Here is a 15,797-nt window from a genome sequence, read left to right as displayed (position 1 = left end):
TAGGCTGGCTTGAGCTGTGATACCACCAACAGATGTCTGTCTGCCAGGCTGTAAGTGCAGAGCATGTGCTTTGTCTGTCTCTGGTGATTGCAGCCTGTCAAAGTAAGTAAGTGCTTAGGGTAGAGAAAGCAAGACAGAAATGGAGTGAAATGTCTAGAGAAAGCAGTGTTCTGAAGTTGGGGTCATGATGCTGCTCAATGTTTTAGCACCAGAATCTGGTTTAAAATCCTGCTCTGCAGATGGTTGAAGACTCCAGGAATATTGAAAAGGAAAGAAGGAGAATGGCCAAATACCCATTTTGTTCTGTTTCAAGGAAGGACAGTGAGTAGAAGATCTCTGAAGTGAAATGGCCAGGTAAGTGGAGCAGCAAGTTTTGGGTTGGGTGTAATGTTTCAGCCTTACTGTTCTTTCCTGTCTTGTGTTGGGCTGTGGTTTGCCTAAATCCATGGCTCAGACTGAAAACTAAAACTGGCCTTTTAGAGTTTGAAGGTTCAGAATTCTAAAAATAGGTTTTTTGCTCAGACATGTAATTTAGGGTGGGATTCATCCTACTGCTCAAACTATTAGTCTTAGCACCCAGTCTAAACCTGTCAGTAAGAGCCTTCTGAAGACATCTGCTCAGAAAGCCTGGGATGTAATGCTCAGAAAGGTGCCTGGCTCTTGCTACAGGGCACTTCATATGTGTAATTTAAACGAGGCACAGAGCTTCTAGAAAGGAAAGGTAAGTGCACATTTCACACCTGGATACCAGGATCTCTGCACCAGCAAAAGTTGGGCTATTCATGACGTGGATTTTGGAGCATCTTACACAGGGATGCTACAGTTTCCTCTCCACACTGAATCCTGGAAAGTTTGCATCTGGAGAATGTCCAACACAGTGGGTGGAGCACGCTGCAGAACTGTCCAGGTTGGTGGAGGCCCAAGGTAACGGGTCCGTGGGGCCCCTGTGCACCCTGTGCTGTGTGTGCATGGCTGGGGGCTGATGGCATCTGTGGGGTGCTGTAGGGGACTAAACACCAGCCCTAAAGGCCCAGCAAAGGTGCTGATACAATTTTTAGGGAGCCTGCAAGAGACCCAGAGGGGGACTTGAGACAAGGGCCCAGAGTGTCAGGACAAGGGACAATGGCTTTCCACTGCCAGAGGGCAGGGTTAGATGGGGTATTAGGAAGAAATTGTTGGCTGTGAGGTGGGCAGGCCCTGGCACAAGGTGCCCAGAGAAGGTGTGGCTGCCCCTGGATCCTTGGAAGTGTTCCAGGCCGGGTTGGAGGGGGCTTGGAGTGCCCTGGGATAGTGGTCCCCCTGCCCTGTGGCAAGGGTTGGCATGAGATTCTCTGCATGTGAACACTGAATGACAATTTATGAGCTAGATCTGAACTGTTGATCAGTTTGCAAGTGGTCCCTCAGCACTGATGTGCCTTGCTGTGCTCTCGTAGCGCTGCATTCTGAGCAGGACCTGTCCTGACCTGGGCTGTGATGTGTGTAATCCATGGCTGATGGGCTGAGCTGCACCTGCCTGCAGGAAGGACTGAAATAATTCATTCACATTTTCTAGAAAGTTTATTATCACATCAGACAAGATTAGGAATTCCTAAGGAAACAAATGTGCACAGTGAATTGGAAAGGCAGAAAACACATCCCCATGGAGGCATTCACTCCCTAGAGGAGCATTTAGTAGAGGTTACATGCTGTGATTGTCAAATAAAACCCAGCTTATTTGCTTATTTGAGCTATATCTGTTCAGAGCTGCTTTGAAAACCTGGTTTTACAGAGAAACCTGGGATTGTAATAGATTTAAAGAATTATCTTTAAAAACATTTCATGGAAGGAAATTTTCAAAATCATTCTAAAAAACTTGCAGACTAATTTTGAAGTCAGTAGTACTTTAAATTAAAAGTGAGTTTTGGGTTGGTTTTCACATCTGTTGTTTGGATTGTATTTTGCCACATGCTACAGCATTGAATTATTTTGTTACTCTTTTCAGTTTTAGTAAAACACAAACTGAGGCACATTGTGATCCAAAGGAACAATGGCAGCAGTGCTCTGCTGACAGTTCCCTTCCAACTCCATTTATATGTCCTAAAAAGGTGTGAAAATGATATAAAAGAGAAAGTCCCTGATCAAAACTCAACATTTTATAAATTCAGGTATGTAAAAATAACTGGTGCTCTGGAAGACAACTGATGCACAGAAAAGAACCAATCTGGAGGATCAAGTCAACTTGTAGGAACAAGCCAGTGTCTTCTGAGTAAAGTGTATGCTCAAGTCATTCAGTTCAATGAAAATTCATTTATGGTCAGTCACATCCTCAAATTCTCAAATACCATTGTGGAAATGTCATTCCCCAGTCAAGGCTCATGTGGCCAGCAGGTGGGTTTTCTGCCCATGTCTGGGAGGTGCCCCAAAGCCAAGGGCTGCTTCAGCTTTTCCTTTTGCTTAATAACCACAGACCCCATAAATACCTTTCACATGGATTTTAGTTCACCAAAGTAGATTTCCTTGAGGATTTTTTCAGTAAAATAACACTTGTATAACCACCAAATTCCTTCACCCAGTTGCTCTCCAAATTTATTGCAATATTAAGTGCAGCAGCCATAACCCAGGGATCACCTATATTACCAGAGCAGCTGAGATTTTTGTTTGTAAGGAAAACAAAGATTTTGAAGGAAGAAATACAGCATTTGAGCATGTGTGCTTTCTGTACACCAGATTTCTGTGCTGTAGGATATGTGCCTTGCACTGCCTGTACTTCTCCAATTGCGTGGAAATAACATAGAGTTAGATTTTCAGTCCTAGAACAGAGAGAGGCGCCTCTTTTTCTTACAGGTGCCTGGGAAAATAGTTTAAAATACTTTGAAGGTGCAGTGTATCTGTCAGTAGAATTAATTATGGAACCACAGAATATACTGTGTCCAAAGGGATCATCACTCCAGCCCCTGGCCCTACACAGATACCCCAGCAATTTCACCCTGAGATGAAATGAGATGCTCATCCCTGAGAGCTCTGTCCAAACGCTCCTGGAGCTCCGGCAGCCTTGGGGCTGGGCCCATTCCCTGGGGAGCCTGGGCAGTTCCCCAGATCCCTTTTTTTAATCTTTTTTGAGGCTGAATAGATGGGTTTCAGTTTGTCACGTGGAACTTCACCTCTCTCCCATCCTGGTCTCCTGAATACAGCTGGTACAGAATAAAACTCCTCCCAAGTGATGCCCAGTGACTTTGGCCAGACTCTGCTACTTTCTCGTTTTCTAGAAATCTCCTATTCCTCACCCCTGATGAGTTTGTGTTGCTCTCTACAAAAGCCTTGCTGACATTCTGGGGTTCCATGAGTGCCACCAGCTCTCAGGGCTGGCACAGGGAGGCTGCTGTTCCCCCCTGAGCAGCAGATCAACATTGCTGTCAGTGTTTCCCCAGCAGCAGGGTACTGAAAATGCAGGTGGGGCTAGGATGGAGCTGTCCCAAGGGCATGGTCTGCAACAGTGGGAGCCTCACTAGCTGGGCCATCCTGTAAATCTTCATTTACTTTTCCACAATTTCCACCCTGTTGAAGGTGTTCAAGTGCCTGTTCTTTGTCTGTGTGCAGTGCTGAAGATGGATTGTCCTTGCTGCCTTTGGGCTTTCCCCTTCAATAACCCTTCCCTCTATACCAGACCACAAAGAGATTTTCAGAAGCACTTGAATTATTTTTTCCCCTTGTTTTATCCTGTTAGAGGGTCACAGTGATGACAACCCAATTTTGAGGTTGCTGGACTCAAAGCTCTCCCTTGCTGTATTTGTCACAAGGACAAGGCTATGTGGACTCCAGCATGACACTTTACCTTACTAGCATCAAAATACTTCCTGCTGATTTCCAAAATCAAAACATCTCTGCTAATGTGAATCTCACCAGATAGTAAGAGGTGTTACCAACACTTTGAAGGCCAGGTTGAACAGGGCTTGGAGCAACCTGGTCTAATGGAAGGTGTCCCTGCCATGGGAGATGAGCTTTGAGTTCCTTTCCAATCCATCCATTCTGATAAAGCCCAGGGGCAAGTTGTACAGGGTGCAATTGGCTTCACCAGCTCTAGATTTATTACTGAGATATAGTATTCTGTGTTTACAATAATATTTTTTTCTTTGCTGCAGTGAGCTTGAGGATGTGTTATTTAAATTGTTTTAGTATGACTTGCAGTTTCCAGGGCATGGGATAAAGTGGTCTGGTCTGCAGCAGCCAGAGCCCAGTGATGAGAGTGACTGCCCAGAGGCTCATCCTGCAGCCCCAGCACTCAAGAACCTTTTGCCATGGGCATTCCATCCTGCCTTTTGTTGCAGGGTTAATGGTGTGCTGTAATATCCAGAGCTCATTGATGAGAGGAGAACAAATGTGAGAGTGGGGCTTGTCTCTGCTGCCTGTGCTGGTGTCTGTGCTGGTCAGCCTGGACTCACCTGGGGCATCCAGTGAGGGATGGAGGTGCTCCCATGCACCAGTGACTGACCAGAAAGGTCTCAAAAATCTTGCCTGTTTTAATTAGTCTGCTGGTGCAGGTGCATTGGAGGTGTCTGTCCAGCTGTGTCTGCAGGATGTGGGGAACTTGCAGACAGATACTCGGATCCTTGGCCAGAGCTGGGGCTGCCTGGAGCCTCCCCAGTGTCTCCCAGGGGGTTTTGGGTGCCTGAGCTCACTCCTGGTATAGAGATACAACCGCAAAACCCTTCAGAGCCAGTGATGCTGAACCAGTGTGTGATGTATCAAGGTGATCATACATGATATGGGAAGGAGGGAGGGATGTCTGGGGAAGCTGCAGAGATTGATTTGAAGTGTGATTATTTGGGGTTTGCAAATGATGTAAGTGCTCCTTGAAGACCAATTGGGCTGTAATGTTTAAGAAGGTAATAATTAACCTCACCAAGGAGAAAGGGTGAAAAGGCCAAAGTTAGCAGCCTAGGAGCTGCTAACTCCTAAGTCTCAAGCTTACATTGCCCAGGATTCTAATTATGTGAAGGCTTTTGCTTGAAGTTAATAGAAGACAATTTTTGTGCTAAAGCTGGTTTATGATATTTAATAGTTTCTGCTTTTCATTTGGCAAAACTGGAATTAATATTTTTTCTAAATTAATTTTTTTTACAGCCTCTGACTTCAGCTTGAAAGAATTCTGCACATAAAATGTTTTCTTTATGTGCAGTTGGAGAACAGTTCAGTGATGTGAGTGGGGGTCTGAGCTGTGTTATGATTTCCAATTCTGTGGCAGGGAAGATCAAGAGAAAAGGGATGAGATGACATTTTGAAATACAAATTAATTCAGTTACATGAATTGTTGGTATAAAAGGCTTTTGTGTAGAAGGCTACCCTGGGAAGCCTGGATTTTAAGGCTGTAATTGGAATTTGAGCTTGGAGACAGATCCTTAACTGGGAAAATCAACACAGTTGCAACTGGGCCTCGTTAATTAGTTTTCTGTAATAAGACAGCTGCAGAAACAGGTGTACAGTTTGTCTTTCCTTCCTTCCTTCCTTCCAGCCAGTGGATCCCACTGTCCCCACGAGAGTGCAACAGCTCAGCCGTCCTGTCTGTAACCTGACAGCTGGGAAATCCCATTATGTCCAACTTGAATTTTGAGCTCTAGGCAGAAATTCGCGTAATCTTAGTGTTTAGATGAGAACCCAGTAGTAAAATAAAAAGCAACGATTAAAAAAATAATCTCTATAAGGAAAACAAAAGCTTCTGGAGCACAGCCTGGCCTCCAGGGAAGAGCTGCTGGCCAGAGGGTTCAGTGATATGTCTCACCCCTGCTGCATTCTCACCAATTCCAGTCTGCAAACACCTGCTCACCTCCCTAGCTTTCAAAAATAGGTGAGCTTGGAAAAATGGGAGTTAACAATCCTTCAAACCCAGCCATTTAAGACAGGGCAGCGAGCTCCCAGCTGTGTCCTCAGGCGCAGGGAGGAGCTGGCTCCCTGCCCCAGCAGCAGAGCCATGCTCTTTGGGTGCCTGCTGGGAGTCCTATGGTCTTCAAAGGATAAGAGGATTTTCCCACTTCTTGTGCCAAGTAAGGCCTTTTAACTTGCAGAGCATCCATATGCGACGCTCACTATGTCAGTGTTTAGCACCAAGATGCCATTCCTGGGAGCAGGAATGCTGTTATCTACACCTGGCAGATGTTGTAGTGAACTTCTGTCTGATCCAAAAGGCTTTCTTCAATCACTTCAATCCCATTGTCTTTGGGATGCGGGTGTGGGGTCTCTGCAGAAGGAAACTTGTCTGTGTTGCTCACTCGGTCTTCCTGCAAAAAGAAAAGAGCACAGTGAGTAGTGAGTAGGTGCCTTGTGCCTGTCCTGCCATGTCCCACACCCCCCTTCCTTCCCACCATGCTGCACATACTGGGGGGGGCTTTGGGGCAAAGTCCTTCTCGCAGACGTGTGCTATGATGCCAGCAGCCAGCGCATCACCGAGGACATTGGTCATGGTTCGTAGTCGGTCCCTGTGGAGAGACAGCACCAGGATGTAGGGGGTGGTCACAGCTGGTGTTTCTGGGGTGTTGATAGCTTTGAAACATGTTAGCCCCCATTCTGAATGTGCCTCCCACTGGTGTAGCCAAGTGCTGTGTTGGTTTTGCAGATGCAGAGAGAAAACAGTCCCTATGTGAGCCCTGTGCTGGGGCAGCATCTGTCTCACCCTGCCTGTGTGAGCAGTGCAGGGACCTGCCAGTGGCACCTCCCAAAATGGGATGGGCACTGTTGTGCTAAGTGCAGGAGATCTGCCCCAGGAAGTCATAAGACTCCTTGAGATGCCTCTCAAGGAAAAATCCTGTAGATCCAGCCTCTGCTTCTCTCTTGTCTGCCCAGGCACCTCTCACTCACCTCTCATTAGTACAAGGTGCCAGCAGTGCTGGGTACCCGGTGATGCTGAAAGGTTGAACTGGTGGTGTGTTAACCTTCCTTTGTGGGGTAAAGAGAAAAGCAGCCATGATACTTGACACTGTTCTCACTTCTTCCTGGGGGGCTGGGAAGTACAAACCAGCCACCCACGTGTCCTCAGCATTTGCTCTCTCTGCTTTCTCACCTAATGACTCGCTTTGTTTTTATCTTAGTACTTTAGAATGGCACATTTCACAAGCTCAGTGTTTATTTGTCTCTGACAAATGTAATCCAGCATCAGTTTGTGTCTTAAGAGCAATCTGGTTTCATCTGTGAAGATGAAGATACATCAGCGTGAATTGACACTGGAGAGCACTTACAGAGCCCAGTCGACGGCGATGATGAGGGTGATGTCCTCGGTGGGCAGCCCCACAGAGGTGAGGACAATGACCATGGTGACGAGCCCAGACTGCGGGATCCCAGCGGCCCCAATGCTGGCTGCCGAGGCTGTGATGCTGCAAAGAGAAGGTGGCTGTGCAATTCAATCTAGCATCTTTGCATGGCAGAGTAAGTTATTGCTGTGTGGAAGGACTGGATTGGATCTGACTTCCTCTACCTTCCTGTTCCCGGGTGCTATCACAAATTCCCCTGCACACAGCAACAGGTGCCCTGGCTCTGTGCTCCTCTCTGTCTTCAGGGTAGGGACTTCCTCCTTAGTAGTGAAAAATATTTGCAAATGTACTTAATTATGATTTAGTTACATGCTTTATTTCCCTGCTTATAAAATGAGAATATCCCATTCCTGAAGGGGAATAAATGACATCTGCACAAATCCTGTGCTCAGCCCTATAGTGCTGACGTGCTTCAGCCACATGTCTGTGCAGCTAGGCTTTTCCCTACAGGCAAAGTCCTTGACTTGCAGCAGATTCTGGGGTGCAGAGCCAGCCCAGCTTTCCCTGGCACACAGTATAGGGACTGGGACATGCTGCACCCTCTTCTGCTCCTCAACTTCCCAGCAAAGGTCACTCTGTGCATTAACAAGATCTCTGCAAACGGGAAAAATGCAAGAGGTTGTCCTAATGTCTATAAATAGGAATAGAGAGAAATAATCTGGCTGCTGCAGAGAAACTTTTACCTTATAGTTATAATTTGTCCCAAATCCAGTTCATACTCATTGACCTGGGCAATAAAGATGGCAGCGACGGCCTCGTAGAGCGCTGTGCCGTCCATGTTGATGGTGGCCCCGACAGGGAGCACGAATCGTGCCACGCGTCTGTCGATGCCGTTGTTCTCCAGGAGACACTTGAGGGTGATGGGCAGGGTGGCTGAGCTGCAGGACAAGAAATGAGCAGTAATTGCTGTTTGTGTTGAGTTTTATAAGTTGGAGTCAGTGTGATGGGACAGAAATACCAGCCCTCCTGAGGATGGGTGCCTCAATGTTGCACAAATTGTCGTCGCAATGAAATTTGGCTCTCGCCACCTGGGGAATAGACATCATCAGCAAAGTGAGCTGCAGGCTGAGAAAGAAAATGTCAGAATGTCATTTCAGTGGCTGAAGTCATCACTTTAACCACCTGTGTGCCATGGCTGCAGCTCTGTTGAACATCTCTGTTGAACATTAATGTGCCCACATTAATCCTGCAGCACCTCCTGGAGCATGTGACTGTGTGTACTAGCACTGGCTGTGTTGGGGTCTAGCCAGACCCCTGTGTCCTCACCTGTCTCCTCCATGTGGGATGCCTGCCTCAACTTATGCACCTCTGACCTCTCTCTGTTGTTTCTGTCTAGCATGAAGACAACAACTGTCCCACAGGAACGGGGATGAGGAATGGAGGAAGAAGAACAGGTTGAAGAAAGGAAACCACAGAAAATAAGTCAATGGGATTTGAACAGACTCTGGGAGGCAGAGACTGCATTTGGGAACGGCCCTGGATGCAGTGTGTTGGCCCCAGCCCTGGGCACAGAACATGGGGCTGGGACAAGGAGCAGGGTATTCTTTCTGTGACAGATCTCCCTCCCTTAGCTGGCTGCAGAGCAGAGGGAGGAGAAGCCTGATGGAGAAAGAGCTGGAGATCCAAGTTCAGGGGAGACCAGGTCATTAAGAGTTGCAGAAGCAACAGTTACAGCAGTGGGCACTGGAGAAGGGAGGCACAGTCCAGGGGGTTTTATTTGGATTACATGAAGAAGCAACAGAGAGGCCAGAAAAACCCTTTGCCTGGTCAAATGTGCTCCAGGAAAATGTTGGAATTTGTGTGTCTTCTGGAAAGGGTGGTAGTTAATAGTGTGAAGTTTTTTTCATTGTTATAATATATTTGTATTTAAATTAAAATAGAATAGACAGATAAAATCTAAAATTATTAAAATCTTTTCAAAGTAGGGAAGATTTTTTTGTGGCTGAACTTGGGATACACTGTAGTTGATTTTAGATTGTCAGTAAAGTGTTCAGAAGAGCTTTTAATATTTTCAATTAAACTCCAGGATCATAACCCCATGCAGTTTATAAAGCACCTACAATAGTCCTGGTTTGAATTCATGGAAAGAAAACTGCAGCAGTTGAATGAAGTGTGCACACACACACAAAAATATTGCTGGTTTGCTTTGGGAAAGCCCTGGGAGAGGGTGAGTGGAAGAGCACCATGAGCTGCCCAGGTCTACCAACCAGGGCAGGACCAAGTGTCTGCTTCCTCCTAAAACCAGGAGCATTCTCATTTCAAATAGTGCTGGAGCATAGTTTTCCTTTGAGTTACACCTCTCCTCCCAGAGCTCAGCCATGTCTCCCTTGCTAAACCAGATCCCTGCTCTGCGGTATCTGCAGCTTCCAGCCATGTTTTCCTACCTGGAGGATGTAGCTAAGGCGATCAGCAAGGCTTGCAGTATCCCCTGAATGAAAGCAAAGGGGTTTTTCTTTGTGATGAGGACAAAAAGCAGAGGTAAGAGGATGATTCCATGGAAGGCAAGCCCTGACACCACTGTAATGACATACAGTCCCAGTTTCTGTCCTATAACCGACGGATCTTCCATCTCCAAGATCTTTCCAGCTATGAGAAATACAATGCCAAAGGGGAAGTACCTGCAAAGAATAAGCACAAAAAAAATATGAGGATGCAGCAATCACTGTAGCACTACAGACAGACATGGCAGTGTTTGGTACTGTGCAGTGCAATCACACGAAAACAAGTTCAGTGCTCACAACAGACACTTGCAGACATGTGAGCAGCATTGCCATTAGATAGCAGGAAAGAAAATCAATCCATCAAAACCAGATTTACCAAACAGCCATTGAGACAATTTTCATAACTGCTTCGTTCAGACACTGGCACACGTTAACCAGCGGGGCTCCTCGTTCACCCATTTTTCCTAGGAGAAGTCCTGCAAGCAAGCACAGCAGGTTACATGACTTGGGAGCCATGGGAGCAGCACCTGACAAGCCAAGTGTCTTGAGGGTCTGGTGGCCACAGAATGGGGGTCACCAGGCAAAACCTGATTTAGCACTGGTTGCTGAGTGCTCTTACAAGTTATGGCCATTCTCTGTTCTAAGCAAACGCAAGCATCTGGCCTTTTCTCACAAAGCCCCACCAGACCCAAATCCAGGATTTAGACTTTGCCTTGCACAGAAAACAGATAAACTTCACTGCTGCTCAATGCTGGAAGACTCATTTCCTGTGATGGATAAACTGTGGATTAGCTGGATTAGGTGGATATCTGGATTGCTATTTGGTAATGCAAGAATAATGAACTCTGGAAATTCTGGAATTTTTTAAGGATAAGGTGTGGTAGGGCTTTCTGTCACTGAGGATGTGATGCTGTGCTGCATCCCTGCCCTGCTGTGGAGTGAAAGGGGCCCTGGCTGCCCCAGTGACTGAGCAGTGTTCTGGTCTCTGGTCCCTGGTCCCATGCCTGGTTCCCTTGTGGGGTGAGTGTTCAGTGTTGGTGGCTCACAGGCTGTGCCATGGTGGTGACAACACATGTGGCTGTACAGTAACATGTCAGGAAGGACTGAGTGAGTTGCTTAGACACAGGCATTAAGCCTTCTCTCCTATGTCTGTTTTCTTCTTTGATGTTGCATTAACCTAATACAGCCTAATTTTCTGTTGAAGGAATACTAGAGCAGAAATACAGGTTATGGTTTGAATGGTTAGAAGGGTTATGGTGCTGTCCTGTGTCAGTGTTAACCCCATTGCTTTCATTGGCTGGGAGGCTTTCTAGGAACCATCAAGCAAAGGGAAAAGGAACATTTGAGTATTTTCCCATCTTGTTTCCAGCTTGGTGTGAGTCCTTCTTTCCATGTTGGCAAAAATTAATTTTGAAGCACTATGCAGGTGTCTGTTTTATCTTGGAAAAGAATATAAGCAGGATCTTGTGCTTCTTATCCCTCTTCAGTATCAGGGTTGAGGACTCCAAGAGGCCTTTGGTTGGTGGTTGGATCTCTTGCCTTGCTCAAAAGAGAGTTGAGGTGGGGTCACATTTGCCAGAACTTTCAGAAATGAGACAAGGTTTGGCATGTTTAAGTCCCAGCTCTGTAGATATTCATCCAGTATTTGGTGGCCACAACAGCTACTTTGGAAGAAAGTTATGTCTTTTCAGGTCTTACAGAGCTGATTTGGGAGACATGGCCTAAGTAAATGGACAGATTCCTGCAAGGATCTTGAGTGCTCTGTCCTCTTGTGGGTTTCAAAAGCAACAGAGAGGCCCTCAGTGACAATGAAGAACTGTCAGAGCTGGGGTAGCTGTGTGGAGTCACCCCTCATAGCAAAGTCACTCTGGGTACGTAGTGGCTGCTGTGTGGACACCTTGGTCTCAGCCCCACAACCTGCCTAGTTTTGGTGTTGAAGAAAAATGCACTTTGCTGAGAGCTCAACCAGCTTCCACCTGCCCCCCTCACCTTGCTGCATGGAGGAGATCCCCGTTTCCCAAGGCATGGGGCTGTGGTGCCCTGTCTGTCCCTCTCCTGTTTTCTGCCAGGCAAACCAAATTCAGTTTGCCTGGCAGAAATTCATGCCTCTCCTCATAAGGAAAGCATCCTATGGCTGTATGAATGTCCTATATCAAGTTGCCCATGCCTGGAGCAGGTGATGCACTGTGGCTTTGTGCAGCTCTAATCCTGGGCAAAACATGGGAAGTGCAGGTGGTGGCTGTGGCTGGCTCAGATGATCTCCCACTGCCTCCTGACTCAGGCTGATCCCACTCCCACGCTGGAGGGGTTGGGAAATGCCATCTTAGAAGAGAAAAGCCGCTTCTTGTTGCAGGTTTGGCTGGGCTGGAGGGGAGCACGTGTCCTGTGGGCAGGAGCTCAGCACCTTTCCTGGGTGTCCAAGGTGTGCAGAGGGTGTTGGCTGCTGGGACAAGAGATTGCCAGAGACATCTTCTGGCTGTAGGGATCTGTCAGTGGGTCTGGCTCTGCCCAGTCTCGCTGTGGCCAACTCCTCTGAGGTCTCTCATTTAGAGCCGCTGCTCGAGGTGGCTCTGACTGCAGGCAGCGCACTCCGGTGCTGTGCTGGCTGTGCTGCCTCCACACCTCAAATCTTCTAATTGGCTTTTTGGTTCCTTATACACAAAGTTCAAGCTCCTTGCCCTCACCTCTTAATCTACACATAATCCTGCCACCATACTCATCTCACTGCCTCCTACTCTTTTTCCTTCCTGATCCCTCCCTCCTCCCTTTCTGCCTCAGCTTTGTACCCGTGTCCTGTTACGCTTTGAGCCAACTTCATGATCCTTCTTTCAGTGACTTTCTCCCCTTTAAACCTCCTCTCTTGCACATGTCTCTCCACAACCTCTGCTTCTTCTTCCCAAAATTGCTGCCAAGCACCTTTTCCACATAGAACTGCAAGCTGTTCAATGCAGGATGCTGCCCTAGCTCCTTCAGAAAGTCCTGTTGGAAATTCTCATGTATTTATAAAATCATCAAGTCTGACCCCGCTTTCAAATCCTGCCTGCTCAGGGGCTGAATACTCAGCATGAAGGATTTGTGTCATTGTGGTGAGCTGCAGGCAGCTTCTGCAAAATTACTCCTCGCTTCAGACTTTACTAAAAGGACTCCCCAGCTTATGTAATGGTTTGAAAACCCTCAGGATCTGCACATGAGTTGGGAAGGAAATACAAGGTAAAATCAGCCTTCCTCGTGCCTACAGCTTAAGTGAGCTCCATCACGGGAGGTGCTGACAGGGGTCTTGGTAAGAGCTCTATGCTGGGTCCAGCTCCCAGGGGCTGGGGCAATTAAAGCTAAAGGAACCTTGTCCCACATCTTTTGCTCTGTAAAGCATGGTGACCCAGGGCTGTCCCTGGGCCCATGGAGGAGCAGGTACCTATGGTTGCTGAGAAGATGACAATCCCCAGGACATTCATCTCATTGCTGGTCCCAGCCAGGGTCCTGTAGGTCATCTCAGGTGATGGTGTCAGCTCAAGGAACACAGGCCGATGGATTTCAGGGTTTTTGTCATCAGGTGCAAAGTAAATAAAATTAACAGGTTTTCCTGGGATCTTTGGAAAACCAGGTGACTTCACCACTGGGACAAGAACAGTTCGATACTGGAACAGAAGCAAAGGAGGAAGGTTAGTGTGCTGCTGGCATGAGCTCCATCCTGCTCTCAACATGGAGCCCAAGCCAGTGTTCCTGGAGGTTAAAGGTTTGGGTTCCAGGCAGTAAAAGGCAGGTGGAAACAAGGAGTGAGAGTCAGGCAAGGGGAGCTGTGGCTGTTGGCTGCAGATGGTCCTCAGCCAAGGCTGCAGAGGAGACTCGTGGTGTTGGTGACCTGGGTCCCTGTGGGATGCCAGCACAGGCATCTTCATGTCCTTCCTTCATCCTTCCTCATGTGAGCTATACCAATTCTATTGCAATGAGTTTGATTGTTTTCCCTGTCCCTCCACCCTACCTGGCCACTCCTTGGTCTGTCCCCTTTGACCACTTTACCTTTCCTCAAGTGTCCCTTTGTGTCCCTTTCCCTGCCTGCTGCCTGCCCACTCCGCTGCCGCCCCTCCCCAGGGATGAAGCCTCTGCACAGGAGCGAGATCTCAGAAAGGGATGTGTGCTGCTTCTGTACAGGAGCAGGCAGAGGGCAGGCACGGGGGTTCCTGTGAGCCTCCCCCCCTCCCCAGAACCCTCCTGCCTTCGAGTGCCCACCCTGGGTCAGTGTGGGGGAATGCAGAGGAAGGGGAAGTTCAGGGAAGGGAAGTGAAGGGAAGAGCCTTCTGTCCAGGCTGTGGGTGAGCAAAGAGGCAGCCCCCGTGTGGAGCTGCACACAGAGGGGTCAGGTGAACTCACCTGCTGGAATGAAGCTTCAACCAGATTAGAAGGAAACATGTTTCTGTAAAAGACCAATGATACAGGGTTAAAGTGTGTTGTGAGAGCATAGGGAGCATCCTGGGAAGCATTTCTGGTGGGTACAATGTCCAGAAGAGGACATGAAAGCCAACAACCTTAGACAGCTGTGCAAGCTGTGAGCAAAGCCTGGAAGGTGAATGCAAAGCAGGACTGAGAACCATGTGTAAATGGGATTGGTGAGCCTGGGGTGGATATCTGCAGCCCTCTGCTCAGAGCCTGGTCCAGTCAATCCAGTACTCCCAGCAGTGAAGATTCTCCCCCAGCCCCTGGGTATGTGCTGCAGCCCCTCCCCAGGTAACCCCATCTACTGCTTTAACCCAGCCCTGGGCCAGCTCCAGGCTTGGCATTTCCCAGCTGGGGCTACAGAGGTGAATCCAAGCCTTGCAGGGAACATGACTCTGATCTCTGCTGCAGTGCATCTCTTTGCTGACTGCTTTGGGAGAGCAGTGGCAGTGACAGAGTAGCCAGAGAGAGATGGGGGGACATGAACCCCATGTTGCTGAACATGAAGGTAACAGCACCTGGCCAGTGGTTCTCATGTTTCCCTTGAGATCTCAGGGTCTTATAGGAACTCAGAACCTTCTGGGAAGATTTTGTTATCACAACCTTGCCTCTTGCTGAATTCCTGTGACACACCTGATTAAATCCAGTAATGCATCGGCGGAGCTGAGCACCACTTTCCCCACAGAGTAGTTGTCCTTCTGGGCAGCTGCACCAGGATGGATGCTGACCACGAGGATGATCCCCACAGTCACTGCCATGAAGGTTGTCCAAAGGTAGTAGGTGATGGTGATCACCCCCATCTTCCCACAGGCCTTGGAGTCCATGGTGGCCAGCCCAGACATGAGGCTGCAGCACAGAACAGAGTGGTCACTGTCTGCTCCCCAGACTGCACAAGATGCACCTGATGGGCAAAATCTCCAAGGTGAGAGGGGTTTCCATAAGTTTTTTAAACCAAAGCCCAAGGGCATCACTGAGCTCTGGCACATTCCTGTGCCAGCACCCACAGGATCTCACACCCAGGATGAATTTGTGACAATCCAAGCTGACCTGTGAAAGGCAGGAGACACCTCCAAGCCCCTTCTCAAGATCTGGCTGTATTTTCTATTAAGGGTTAAGAAGTTTATATTCTTAGTGTATTTTTATGTTGAATAAGTGATGCTTCTCCTTTTTTGTGAGGTACTGTTCTCTTCTATCTCCATCACCTCGTGCCACTGCTGCGTGTCACTGTGAGGAGCAAAGGAAGGTATCAGCAAGGTTCATAAAATCCTGGTGGGGATGGACCCCATGCCCCCAGGAGAGATCTGCAGGTTCAGATTTCATGCATACATAAGCCTTCCTAAGAAGTAACCCATAAGCTACTTCTCAGCAAAACTGGGCTAAAAATAGAGAGGGCATTACAGGCTGCCCAGCAGGGAGAGCAGTGCAGATGGTGGGGACAAGTTGGGTGCAGGACCAGGTTTGCTGAGAACACTCACTTAGGAGGAACTGCTGACATTCTCAAGGACAGAGAGGGCCCACAGACAGACCCTGACAAATGCGAGGATTGGGCAATCCCCAACCATGTGAGGCTTAACAAGGGCAAGTGTCAGATCCTGCCCTGGGATGGGGCAGCCCTGGATGCAGGGACAGACTGGGAATGAGAGGCTGG

General features: G+C 48.1%; 1 protein-coding gene across 1 annotated transcript; it reads right to left on the bottom strand.

Moving 5' to 3' along the window:
- Positions 1-6,113: 6,113 nt before the first annotated feature.
- Positions 6,114-14,991, bottom strand: LOC107215541 (excitatory amino acid transporter 5-like). The gene is made up of 9 exons (XM_019009124.2): positions 14,783-14,991; positions 14,087-14,129; positions 13,131-13,353; positions 10,095-10,194; positions 9,662-9,895; positions 7,961-8,155; positions 7,206-7,340; positions 6,350-6,449; positions 6,114-6,251 (listed from the first exon to the last, which is right to left on the bottom strand). Exons 1-9 carry the CDS (start codon positions 14,989-14,991, stop codon positions 6,114-6,116), a joined length of 1,377 nt encoding a protein of 458 aa, XP_018864669.2.
- Positions 14,992-15,797: the final 806 nt, after the last annotated feature.

The sequence above is a fragment of the Parus major genome, chromosome 28 (assembly GCF_001522545.3).
Source record: "Parus major isolate Abel chromosome 28, Parus_major1.1, whole genome shotgun sequence".
Classification (NCBI taxonomy): Eukaryota; Metazoa; Chordata; class Aves; order Passeriformes; family Paridae; genus Parus; species Parus major.
The sequence above is the reverse complement of the archived record's forward strand: the minus strand, read 5'-3'. Positions and strand labels throughout refer to the sequence as shown.

Excerpts from the sequence above, each read along its gene's own strand:
- LOC107215541 (XM_019009124.2), bottom strand. The coding sequence starts at position 14,991 with ATGTCTGGGCTGGCCACCATGGACTCCAAGGCCTGTGGGAAGATGGGG. Across the intron at positions 7,341-7,960 it reads GGACAAATTATAACTATAAG|CATCACAGCCTCGGCAGCCA; the intron begins GTAAAAGTTTCT and ends TTCTCTTTGCAG. Across the intron at positions 6,450-7,205 it reads ATCGCCGTCGACTGGGCTCT|GGACCGACTACGAACCATGA; the intron begins GTAAGTGCTCTC and ends GTCTCTCCACAG.